The following is a 12,983-nucleotide window of genomic DNA, read 5'->3' as shown; positions in this document are numbered from 1 at the left end:
AAGGACCAGAGTAATAGTTACGCTTTGCGTTCCACTGGCCCGGTCTGTTACAATTACTCAACTGCCCTTGTAGTGCAAATCAACCACACACAACACATAAACAAATGAGTGTAGCTGTGCTCCAATAAAACTTTATGGGCACAGATTTTTATTCCATGTAATTTTCATATATCATGAAATGTTCTTTAAATTTTTTCAACCATTTAAAATGCAAAAACCATCCGTAACTCCCAGACTGTTTAAAAACAGGTGGCAGACCAGGCTGCAGGCTGTAGTTTGATGACTCCTGCCCTTGACAGCAAATTTTTCCAGTAAGTTCCACAAGAGAGATTTTCAAAAAGTTCTGCCAGTGCAGCACCATAGCAACTTCTCTGCTCTTCATCAAGCCATAAGGCCCTCTCCCACAAGGTCTGGATTCCAGCCCAGGGTGTGGGGCTTGGCGGAAGTAGAGGGTCTCTTCTCTGGGTGCTCTCAGCCCTGCGGCGGTGGCTGTTCCTTGTATCTGGTATTCTGTCTTTAAAGTTCTCATTACTTTCTACTACTAATTTTTGTTGCTGTGTAACAAATTACCACAAATTTAGCATCTTAAGACAATAAACATTTATCACCTCACTTTCTATAGGTCTGGAGTCCTAGCAAAGCGTGACTGGGTCTTTTCCTCAGGGTCTCGAGACTACAGTGAAAATGTCACCAGGGTTGCTCTCATCAGGAGCTGAGGTCCTCTTCCGAGCTCACTGGTTGTTGACAGAATTCACTTCCATGGTTGAGGGACTGAGGCCCTCAGCCACTAGGGTCGGCCTGCCATTTCCTGATAGGTGACTCTCTCCAAAACACGGCCGTTTGCTTTAAGGCTAACAGCAGAGCACGTCTATTTCTGCTTTTTGTCTCTTACTTTTAGGCACTCTTTTGTAATCTCCCTTTTAATTGAGTCAAGTGACGAGGACCTTAACTGCATCTACAAAATCCCTTCACCTTTGCCATGTAACTTAATCTCAGGGGTGATAGCCTATCATATTCACAGATCTTGCCCACACTCTAAGGGAAGAAATTACATAGAGCATATATATCATGGGTAAGAAATCTTAGGGGCCCATCCTAGAATTTGCCTACTACGGAAGGGATAAAAATCATAGGTTAATGTTTAAATCTAGTTTTTATATTTTCTTTAATGTTCCTGTCTTACTGTTTTCAAAAATTTCCTAAGAAAAGCAAAATATTTCAGGATACTTTAACTTCATATAAAATGTGTTTTTACCATGATTATTCAGTTGAAAAACTGGTGCTTCTACTTCAACCAACCATGGAATTCATGGTTCACAACATTCTCCATCAATTTGGCCTCAAGGTATTAAGTGTCTGTCAAAATGCCACTCTGTCCAAAATAGAATCTTAGATGCATGCAGAATAAAATTGTTTGGTTTTTCTGTGTAGATGTTACACACTACAGGGACTTCCCTGGTGCTCCAGTGGGTAAGACTCCGTGCTCCCAATGCAGGGGCCCAGGTTCAATCCCTGGTGGGGGAACTAGATACCGCATGCTGCTACTAAGAAGCCCACAAGCCACAACTAAAGAGCCTGCGTGCCGCAACGAAGACCTGGCGCAGCCTAAATAAATAAATATATTTTTAAAAAAGATGTTATTAAAAAAATAAAGAAGTTACACACTACAGGTTATAAATTTTATATTGAATATACATGATTATAAGGACTCATGCAAATTCTAATTTGTAGCTAGCATTCAGAGCACTTCTTAACCTATTATTTGTATACTATGAAATTTGATTCAATATGATTCAAATGAAGTTAGGAAAGTCATTTTTAAAATGTTTTATTTCATAGTTCATAAAAAACATTTATATGTACAAGACTCAAAGTAGACAGAAAGGCAGCTATTTAATCACAAACAGATGAGACAGTAGTCACTCAGACTCTACTGTGGAAGCATATTTAATGCATACCCTTCAGTGTTAGGCATAAATAATTCAAACTACGCAGTTCAAATTCTGGGTTTTATATCAGATCTGCATATATACGACACTTGTGGTCAAATTTTAAGATTAGTAAAGTCAATTTCAAACTGCTTATATTTTGAGTACAGGTTTAACTGTTACAAATATATGATGTTAACTAACACAATAGTGGTCTTCAAAGATCTTCTCTTTGCCCCATGTTCATACGTCTGTAATCTGAGTCTGTCTGCTAATTTCCCTTCTTATAGTTACTCTTCAAATTAGTGTTATGCATTGCGTTCCCTATGCATTTCACCCATCTCCTTTATCTGAAATAGAGGGAAAAAGAAAAAATTAAAATAATTTTGGATCCAGTCTTTTGTTCATTCTGAAAATAGCTTAAAAAACAAAAAGGAAAGCAAGAAAATTCTCTTCCACATTTATGACTTATTTAAATTTTTTTTTAAAAAAGGTATATTACAAGGAAGCACACATTAAGTACATGATCCAAATTGCTTTTTAGAGATAAGATGGCCAAAGTGACAGGGGGAAGTAGCCGGTAAGCTAGATCTTTAAGAATGGGTAATATTTTTGTTAAATGTATACCATTTTTAAATATAGGAAGAACCAATTCATTTTCTATTACAAATCTTTTACTTTATGGGTGAGGAAACTGAAGTTTAGAATTAACTGATTTGTCTGAGATCGCACAATTAATTACAGGCAGAACCGAGACAAGATGGTGACAACTACTACGGATGGCAAACATCTTGCTGTGCGGCAAGCATGGGATCGACACTTTACACAGATTACTTTATTAATTCCTTAAAATGGGTCTGTACTATTATCCCCTCTTACAGATAAAGGAAACATGGAGGCTTAAGGGAAGTTAAATAACTTGCCCAGCCAATAAGTGGTCAGAATTCAATATAATCTGGTCTGCTATGGAACTCGTGCAAGAAAATTTAGCATTGTGAGACTCTCCCTAAGACCCTAAGGACTATACTATAAAGGGACTCAAGTGTAACTGAGACCTGTCAGTGTCTGGAAGGTATAGGTATTATTAGCAGTAAGAGATTAAACAAGGGCCTTTTAACTAAATAATCCACTTACCTCAGCTTTCTCATATTTTGCCATTCTTTTCTTTCTGGAAACAACCTACATGGAAGAAAAATGATTACTATTTGAGGACTGCTACCCAAACAAAAAGTTAGTCTAAACTGACACATATGCTTTTAATGAACACAATTCTGATATGAACAGATTTAATTTTAAAATCTATCTGTAGACACTCTTTCTCAAATGCACTGAGAAAACAATGAATAATCTTTAGTGAAATTTAACAGCTTAGTGTGCATCCTTCCACTTCTTTTTCCATCCTAATACAAATATATGAACATATGCATGTAAGTTTTAGGGGGTCTCAAAAAAAAATGGGATCATGCAGAGTATCATTTCCCTCTTTGCACAGCCTGTATCCACATCACAGGAATCCTTCCAGATCAAGAGCTATAGATTGAACTTTTTTTTTTGAACTCCTTCTTTTTAATAGCCACTTTATTCCATGGCATGGATACCTACAGTTTACTCATCCATCCTCCTCTGGATGTACACTCAGGTTGTTTCCAGATTCACCCTTACTAGCAACGCTGGAATACATGACCTTGACCATGCTTCCTTATGCACTTGTGCTTTCATTTCTGTAGGACAATTAGATTTCTATGATGAACCTTTCATGTGTTTATCTGCCATCTGGAACTCCTTTTCTGTAAATTGTCTATTCAAACCTGTTACCACTCTTTCTTTAGTTTCCTCATCATTTTCTAAGAACCCTTTGTATCGTATGTATAATAATCTTCTGTTTTATGCATAGTGAATATTTTCCCCCAGCCTATCATTGACTTTTTTTTCACTTTACAGTATCTCTGCCATACAAAATATTTAATTTCAATGAAGTCAAATATATACCTCTTCCTTCATGGATTCCAGATTTCCCACCTTACTTGGTTTCTTTTACCACAAGTTTGTACAACATCTCCTAACTTTTGAGACTTATTTTATTCTTTAACATTTTGAACTATAACCCGTCTAGAATGTGTTTGAACATGGGTGCACTGCCCAACTCCTTTCACGTTGCTGTGCTCCAAAACGTGCTATTCACACACAGTTGAGCAATACGGCCAGCCCTGGTGGGGTGAAACAGGAATCCAACTTTTGTTTTCTTCCAGATGGATAGCGAAGTGTGATAATGCTGCTGAACTGAAAATATAACTTCTCACATACCATCAAATCTATTTCTGAATTTGCTGTGTTGGTAAAATTTCCTGATGCTGAAGTACCCTTACATATTTAGAACAAACGTTGCTTGTTCAGGTGATACAGTCTTCTTCTGAAGCACTGCTAAGTTCAGTTTACATTAAATCTTTTACTTTGAACTGTTGCTTCATATTTATCCCTTTTAATTCTTTTTTATGCTAACATTAATTTGTGTTCTGTAGTTTCACCTCACTGAATGGTTTGGGAATTCAGGTTATTTTGCACTAACCCTGGCAACAGTGTTGAATTGCACTCCTGTGTGCAGTGAGGACAACTGAAGGACGTTTGCTATTTGATAGCAATGTAACCAACCTGTGAGGTGCTCAGCTACAAGCTTTTCTCAGATCAGTATCCTTTCTTGCTTCATAAGGTTGACTATTTTATAAAAAGGGACCGGAAATGCAATAGATTCATTCAGCATAAAGGATTACAAAAAATGAAGACTTGGTTTCATTAACTTGTTTTGGAACACGGTTGTGGCTTTTTCATATTATCACCTTTTCTTCAAAGAAGAGACCCTGAAATGAAATTGTACTTGTCCTATGCTCACCAGCACAGCAATTCCAGCAGTAACTGCTACTGCCACAACCACAATGACAGCAATAATACCAGCCTGTAGACCCTGCATTGAAAATTCAGGTGGTTTTTCATCAACATAGTAAATTGAAGTTCGACTGGGATCCAGATCCAGTAGTTCCCCATTTACTCTCAGGTCCATCCTTTTGGACTGGAACAAGGACTCATCTTTAACCTACATTGAGAAGGAGAAAAGCAATTTAAAATAGTTAAGATAACCTACCATGGCCACATAGAATTACGTGCCAATTATGTACCAAAAGAACTGCTGCCAAGAATCTTTATGGTTTTGGTGATAACAATCTCATCCATTGAAACATAAGAAAGAAAAAAACAAAAAATACCCACCACTTTAATGACAGGAAAATGTCACACATATACAAAAGTAGAAAGAATAGTATAATGAGATCCCGTGTACCTGTTACGCAGATTCAATAACATAAACACATGGCCAACCTTATTTTATCTACTCTTCCTTCTATCCCCACCCCCCCGCCCCAGCCTCTTCCAGCCTGGTTTTTTGTTTTGTTTGTTTTGTGGGGTTTTGTTTTGTTTTGTTTTGCTGCACCGCTTGGCTTGTGGGATCTTAGTTCCCTGACCAGGGATTGAACTCAAGCCCTCGGCAGTGGAATCGCGGAGTCCTAACCACTGGACTGCCAGGGAATTCCCTGGCCTTGTTATTTTGCAGTGGATCCCAGATCTCAACAGAAAATAGCTCACTTTAGGGACTTCCCTGGTGGTCCAGTGGTTAACACTCCATGTTTCCATTTCAAGGGGCAAGGGTTCGATCCCTGGTCAGGGAACTAAGATCTCCCATGCTGTACAGCACGGCCAAAAAAATTCAAAAAAAAGAACAAAGTCTCAGTGCCCCTGTGGTTACTATCAAGTGGTCTAACATACACGTAACTGAAATTCCAGGAGATGGGCTCAGGAAAAAAAAAAAAGAAAATAGCTCACTTCAGTATATTAAAGTTTAAACAAACATTTTAATCACACCAGTTACACAGCATTTTTTACATAGTCTCTTGTTAATGGAAATTATAGTAGGGGAAGGCTACACTCACAAACTAAATATCTGCCAAGGAGGTAATAAGAATCATAGAAGAGAAGATATTCTAGGCAGAACAATGTGATAAAAAGGCATATATATACAAACAAGTAAGAAAGGTGTATAAGAAAGGTGCATGTGAACAAGGACGACAAAATTAATTGCAGCATGAGAACCAGTTGGAGAATAGTTATTCATACAGTTGATCTAAAAGTAGAGAAACAGATGAAAGATTTTGAATCCACTGAGGCATGATAGACAACATTACATTTCTAAACAGAGGAATAAAATGAGGAAGATTATACTCACATCTTTTTCAAAATAATAAGCCACATCAGCTATGTCCACATCATTCTGAGTTTTCTGAGAAGAATTTTGTACCAGGTCAATAATGATAACATCATTCTCATACTGGGGGAAAAATTGAAAAATACAAATTAATATTACTATAACCAAAACTGTATGAAAATATCATTGTTCAATTATCAGAATATTCAGTGTTTGATTTTCTGTAATCTGCATGTGTCGGTGTTTCTTGCCATTAGCGGATAATTGGGTTTATCACTAATAATTTCAAAATCTTTGGGAGGTTTTAAAAATCTACCCAAAGGAATTAAAATAGCAATGCAAGCATCCAAAGATAATTATAATTTTCTTTTCAAAAGAGAATTTTCAAAAGATTTTAAACAAGATATTAAAGTACCTTATTTGGTTAGAACTACTTTAATGCTAAAATGCTAAAGAAATGCAATCCAAAATGCAGTGGCATTTACCATGTTCTGTTTTTAGGAAGGAAAAAAGTATGTCACTATCAAAAAGTCTTTTAAAAAACGACAGCAATTTTCTGCCTTGAAACAGTTCCATCACACTATTCAAGCATTTTTCAACCAAAGTTGAAAGAGTTAAGGAAGGGCTAACTGGTTAAAGACTAGCTCCTGAAACCAGAGAAAACAGGACTACGTAGCATCCTAAGTATTGCCAAAAACAACCACAGAGAGAGGTTTTCCAAGGTGTGAAGACTGGCATGTGTTAGGAATAGTAAGAGACACTACATTTTCTTTAAGGGTAAACTGAGGTTTTCAAAGACTATGGAAGGAAAACAATAACAGGAGATTTGCAGGATTAAGTGCCCAGGGCTTAAACTGTTATTCAAATGCAGTTTAACCACTATCAAAAATCATACCCAAACCAAACTATCCGACCAATTTTCTGGTAAAGCTCACTTGCTAAAAAAAAAAAACTTACCAGAATATTTGTGATATATTTTGGATCCAGTTGATAACGACTTGTGATTACCTCCTTGAGTGCACTGTAAATAAAACATTTTATGCCATTTTGCAACTATCATCATAATAATTGATGCAAAAACTGTTGAGTTCTAGTTTGACTAGAAACAGGATATTTACACAGTATCTAAGTATCTACCCACAGATTATACTTTTTAATTACAAAGAGGAAAGTGTTAACTCCATAGTAGGGAAACCTGGTGGACACCACCCTGACCACTAGTTAACATCACTAGTAAAGGGACAAGCTGATGTCATGTGCCTCCCAACGTGAAGTACTGAGACGGACACAAGATCACTTTAAGTAGCTTTCCTGTCAAAAATGAATTGCCTGTATTTAATTATGAGGAAACATGAGACAAATCCAAAATTGAGGGATATTCTACAAAACAATTTGTCCATACTCTTCAAAAATATCAATGTCATGGTTTATAATTCAAATATTAATTAAAAATTTAAATTTTATTGGAAAAACAAAGACAAAGAAAGGCCAAAGCAGTGTTCCATATTTAAAGAGACTGAACAGTCATAACAACGAAGTGCATGATCTTAGACTGGGTCCTGGGTCAGAGGGGAAAAAACTGCCACAAAGGACATCGGGAAAACTGGCACAATGTGGTTTAACCTTAAATTTCCTGAATTTGGTAACTGTATAGTGGTTATGTAAGAGAATGTCTTTTGTTCCTAGGAAAAGATACACCACAGTATTTAGGGGTCAAGGTGCATGACATCTAGAACTTGCTCTCAAATGGTTCTGGGGAAATAATATTTATACATGCTCAGATAGATATAGAAAGTACACACACATACGCATACACATATAAAAAGAAAATGTGCCAAAATGTTTACTGGTAAATCTGAGCGAAGGGTACTACAGGAATCTGTACAATTCTTGAACCTTTATTTTTTAAAAAAAAGTTAAAAGTATTATTTACAGTATTTTATTTTTCAGAAATATGAAAATGCATTGAGACTTGTTTTAGTTAGTTTATCTAATGGTGTAGGATGGAAGTTCTGAGTACCAACTGTACATAATGCATTTAATAGCACTTACGCCTGCAAACTTTGAACATCATAAGGTTTTTCTCTTGTCTTGTGTTTTAGTTCAATGATGATCCAGCTATAAAGTAAAAAGACAGTATTGATTGACCATAACAACTCAGGCTTTTATATTATTTTCTTAATATGCTAATACCCAAATTCCCAAGTGGAATTACAGGAGAATTAACAGAAAAAGGATCTATACAAAAGATATGCCCTTCATTTCTTCCTTGGCCCTTACATACATCATTCATAAAGAACTCAGGCTTTCTAACATGGACCCTCTGGCCTCTGGTCACCACACTCAAGATCACATATTACATATTCAAAACTAAATTTAATTAAATTAATCCAAAAAGCATGAAAACAAGCAATATATAGGCAGCTAAGGCTTAGTTGGTCATGTTGGGTCACGTTCATGTGAAGAGACAAAAAGGCACTGAGAGAAACAGAAAAGTGGCCACAAGGCTCCAGAAGACAGAAGCGGAGAGAATGCCTGCCTTGGTCTTTCTAGTTCTTTCCAATAAAATCTTTTTGGCTTAAGCTAGCTGGAGTGTGTTTCCATTCCTTTCCATTACATAGTCCCTGAAACAATCATACCTCGCTTTAAGACACAATAAATGAGCAAATATATACATAGCTTAAATCATTCATACACATTTAACACTAATCATACTTTAAAATACTGAACAGTGTTAAGTAAAAATATATTACGGAAAATTATGTTTAGTATGCTACCATAAGAAAAAAATTTAAAAATAAGAAAAACTACATTGTTAGTAAATTCACAGAAGATCTCTGGAAGGTTATGGCGTAAACTGATGACATCAGCTCTACGGAAGTAAACTGAGTAAATGGGGGATTGAGATGGGATGGGGGCTTGTCACTGTCCACTCTCTTCTATCTTTTGAATTCTAAATCACAAAATCATATTACATGTTCAAAACTAAATTTAATTAAACAAATCCGAAAAGCATGAAAACAAGTAATTTATAGGCAGCCCAACTCACAAGGTCCTCACTGTCTCGGAACAGGATATTTCACTGTCCTTATCGGTTCTTCTGACCCCAGCAGTGTTCACACACCAGCACGTGGAGGTGCCATTGCACTGCTTGGCTTTAAAGAGCCCCTTGTCGTCACACTCGGGATCATAGAGCCCGTCATTATTCTGGATAGCGCCCTCTGGTTTCACTCTTCTCCCAGCCTTTGACCCACTCATTTCTGCCTTCATCACCAAACATTTGGAAGCCACTGCAAAGAAAGCATCATGTCAAAGTGAAAAATAACTGCAGTTGTATGCTTAAGGAAAAAAATTAATTTACTCCAAACTTCCAGGGCCAAAGATTACTGTAGACTTACAAGTTCCCAGGTTCACTTTCTAAATCATAAGAAACTTCAGAGATGAGATAATGTGGACAAAATAACATGATTCAGATTTAAGCCAATTAAACGCTTCCCGACTCAAGACAAATCAATTAAAGAAGTATAAGTCAAAATAAAACTTAAAGGTAATGAGGATATTCTACTCACGTTTTGTGCAAATGATGGAATGTTGTGTACCGATTGAAGTACACTGGCACTGACCATGCGCATTCACAGAGCAGTTTGTGGTCAGTTTGTAGTTTTCACACACACATCCTGCAGGGGAAAAAAATCCACTTTAAAAATGAGGCTCCAGCTATCAACTCTGATGGTGGATCAGCTAAATTATGTTGACAATAATGCCCAAGTTACAGGAACATACAGCCTTAAAAAATGAATGTGTCATTTTTCAGCTATAACTGGAGTGGCTGACACTATGCTAAATAGTTTGTACATATTATATAGACAGTCTAATTTACATGCATTCCAATTTTTGTGTTTTAAACCAAGAATAAACCCTCCAAACACCAGATTCAGCTTTGCCTTCATGATACTCCCAGACGCAGCTTCTTCCCTCCTCCTGTCCTGCTGGATAAACACTTGCCTGTCGGTCATGGAGTCTTTTCCCCAAAATCAACAACACACTAGTATATATAAAATAGATAACCAAGGGACTTCCCTGGCGGTCCAGTGGTTAAGACGCCACGCTTCCAGTACAGGAGCCGTGGGTTCCATCCCTGGTCAGGGAACTAAGATTCCACATGCCACGTGGCATGGCCAAAAATTTTTTTAATTTAAAAAGTAAAATAAAATAAAATAGATAACACGGACCTGCTGTATAGCACAGGGAACTCCACTCAATATTCTATAATAACCTATATGGAAAAAGAATCTGAAAAAGAATGGATATATGTATAACTGAACTATTTTGCTGTACACCTGAAACTAACACATTGTAAAACCAACTAGATCCCAATATATAATAAAAATTAAATTTAAAAAAGTACCAATTCTATGATCAGTGAATAACTCCCATCACCTCCCTCTTCCCACCCCATTTTCTTAATAAGAGATGCTTCTTGAGACTTAATGGGAACATATTCAACCCTTGGACAATTTCGTATCTTAGAAAAATTATACTTTCAATTGAATTTGGAGGTACCTCCGGATGTGCGTTTCCTAACTAAATTAAATTCTAGAACCTGATTTTGAAAGTGCTATTAAGCAGCCCATCCTGGATACTGATGTCAATTTAATAGTTATATCTTCGACTATCTCAAAAGTTCATTTTAACTTCAAATGGCAAGCACATCTAATTTCTTCGTCTAGCTAAGAGAGTGCAATCTTTACAAACAAAAACTAATTACGACAGACCAAAGAATTTATATATTGCTCCTTCATATCTCAAGTTGGCTTTAGTTTTTCCCTGTTTAAATTATAATCAATACGAACCACCTATATAATCTGTCCAGCACTAAACTCAGTATCGAGGTCACAAAAGGAGAAAGTATACTGCCGGTCCTCAAGGAGTTAAAATCTTATGCGGCACTACGCTATACCTGCTCAGAGCACATATTTATGCCTAAACAATGTGAAATTTAGAAGAGACCAATCAGACTTTCTGAACATACTCCTACGGCAGCTATCATCACTTTAAAGCAATGTAAAATTAAGTATTTAGCCTCAGATTGAAGTTGAAAAAACATGAGTTGATTAAACTGCATTATTTTGAAAGTGTAATGAAATAGGCTGAGCCCTGCTGGTGAGACTACAAAAGCCTTTCCACAAAACTGTGGCTAACTGACAATTCACTGCTAGCCACCACCTTACAAATAAATCAAGAGACGGCAGCCAAGATGTTTATTCCAGAGTAAGAAAAACTGGAATCAAACTACACGTCCAACATTAGGATAATGGTGCAACCTTCCAGGCTATAGATTGTTTTGTACCATTTAAATCATGCTTTTCAAGACTAAAAGAAACGGAAAACTCTGTATATTATGTAGGGGGAAAAAAATCAAGACATAAAACAATGTGTTTAGGTTTAGGGTAATGTTTAGAGCAATGTCTAAAAGAAAAATATACCCAATTATTAATTACGGGATTCTCTTGAAGTGGTTCCAATATGACTTTTTTTTTACTCTTCACGATTATCGATATATCTGGGTTCCCTACAATAAACTTGGCATTATTTATATGATTCTTAAAAAGAAAACATACACACACCTCGTAGTCAAGGCCCTCCTCCCCGCGCACAGGTGCGTAGCGGCCCCGGAGGCCTCACCGCAGCCACCAGTCCCCGCCCGAGACCCACATCCGGGGCCCACCGCAGGTGCCCGGGGAGGGGCGGGGCCGCAGGTCGCAGTCGCAGAGTCCCCTCCCGGCCCGGGCAGGTTTCCGCTTCGCCAAAACCCCAAGTGCGCAGGGGCTGAAGGAGGTGGGCACGTCGAGGCGGCCGCGGCCGCAGCCATTCTGCTCCCCGCCTGCCCCTCCGCCCCTGCCCCGGTCCATTTCCCGAGAGAGGCGCGCAGAGCGCCAAGCAAGGCTGCTCCCTCCGGCCCGCGCGAGTGGGCGCCTGCCCGCTGCCTCCCACCCGCAGAGAGCCTGGGCAGCCCCGCGCCGTCCGTCTCCGGGCGGAGAAGCGCGGCCGCCCGTCCCGTCCCCGCAGTCTACGTCTAGGGCGCCGAGGGCCGCCACCCCCTGGTCCTCCTAACCCCACAACTCCGCTCCTCACCTTCCTGGGCCGCGGCCACCGCCGCCGTCGCTGCGGCGAGCAGGAGCCCGAACGCAAGGACGTGGGGGGGCGCCATGCTGCGCGCGCCGAGGACAAGGGCGCGAGGGGCTCGAGGCGGGCCGGGGGCTCGCGGGAGGACGCGCGGACAGAGTAGGCCGCCGGGAGCCCACTGGCCGGCGGGACGGCGCGAGGCCTGGGACGCGCGCGTCGGGAGGACGACAGCGAGGTGCCCCGGGGCCGAGAGCACGGTACGAGCTGGCCGACGGACTGCGCGCTTTGGACGCTCGGCGGGGCGGAGCCGACCTTCCAGACCTGGCGGCCCCGCCCCCGGCCCCTGCCCACGGCTGCTCACCTCTGCCGGCCAGTTCTCGGCTATGAGTCACCGCCGGGAGGCGGGGGGAGGAAACAGACTCCCCTCCCCTCCCCCACTCGGAACGCGGCCGTTGGGATACCACCCCCTCCCCAGGTGTGCGCCGGGTTCGCCAGGTGCTTGCTCCTGCGGTCGGTGGGGGCGGGAAGGGTGGGACCCTGGGTGGCCACGGAGAAAGTTTGAAAATACTGAGACTTCCTTTTTACCGGAGGGAGCACGACTCTGAAACCTCGAAGAAATGGGACCTGGAGGAAAGAGTGAGGGGGCCGGGAGGATGAAGGCGGAAGGCAAAATGGAATAC

General features: G+C 39.8%; 1 protein-coding gene across 2 annotated transcripts; it reads right to left on the bottom strand.

The window, feature by feature from the left end:
• Nucleotides 1-1,840: 1,840 nt before the first annotated feature.
• On the bottom strand, nt 1,841-12,453 carry EPCAM (epithelial cell adhesion molecule). 2 transcript variants are annotated; one of them, XM_068564237.1, is made up of 9 exons: nt 12,313-12,453; nt 9,747-9,854; nt 9,227-9,467; nt 8,230-8,295; nt 7,135-7,198; nt 6,199-6,300; nt 4,816-5,016; nt 3,063-3,107; nt 1,841-2,278 (listed from the first exon to the last, which is right to left on the bottom strand). In XM_068564237.1, the coding sequence occupies exons 1-9, from the start codon at nt 12,386-12,388 to the stop codon at nt 2,237-2,239; spliced, it is 945 nt and encodes a 314-aa protein (XP_068420338.1). In that variant the 5' UTR covers nt 12,389-12,453; the 3' UTR covers nt 1,841-2,236. The 2 variants fall into 2 exon arrangements, with proteins under 2 accessions (XP_068420338.1, XP_068420339.1); XM_068564238.1 differs by having other exon boundaries at nt 4,879-5,016.
• Between the last annotated feature and the right edge of the window lie 530 nt (nt 12,454-12,983).

The sequence above is a fragment of the Eschrichtius robustus genome, chromosome 15 (assembly GCF_028021215.1).
Source record: "Eschrichtius robustus isolate mEscRob2 chromosome 15, mEscRob2.pri, whole genome shotgun sequence".
Classification (NCBI taxonomy): domain Eukaryota; kingdom Metazoa; phylum Chordata; class Mammalia; order Artiodactyla; family Eschrichtiidae; genus Eschrichtius; species Eschrichtius robustus.
The sequence above is the reverse complement of the archived record's forward strand: the minus strand, read 5'-3'. Positions and strand labels throughout refer to the sequence as shown.

Bases quoted from the DNA above. Each gene is read 5' to 3' on its own strand.
- EPCAM (XM_068564237.1), bottom strand. From the start codon at position 12,388: ATGGCGCCCCCCCACGTCCTTGCGTTCGGGCTCCTGCTCGCCGCAGCG. The intron at 9,855-12,312 runs GTGAGGAGCGGA...TTTCCCCTGCAG, and splicing joins GGTGGCCGCGGCCCAGGAAG to GATGTGTGTGTGAAAACTAC. The intron at 5,017-6,198 runs GTGAGTATAATC...TTCTCAATGTAG, and splicing joins CTTATTATTTTGAAAAAGAT to GTTAAAGATGAGTCCTTGTT.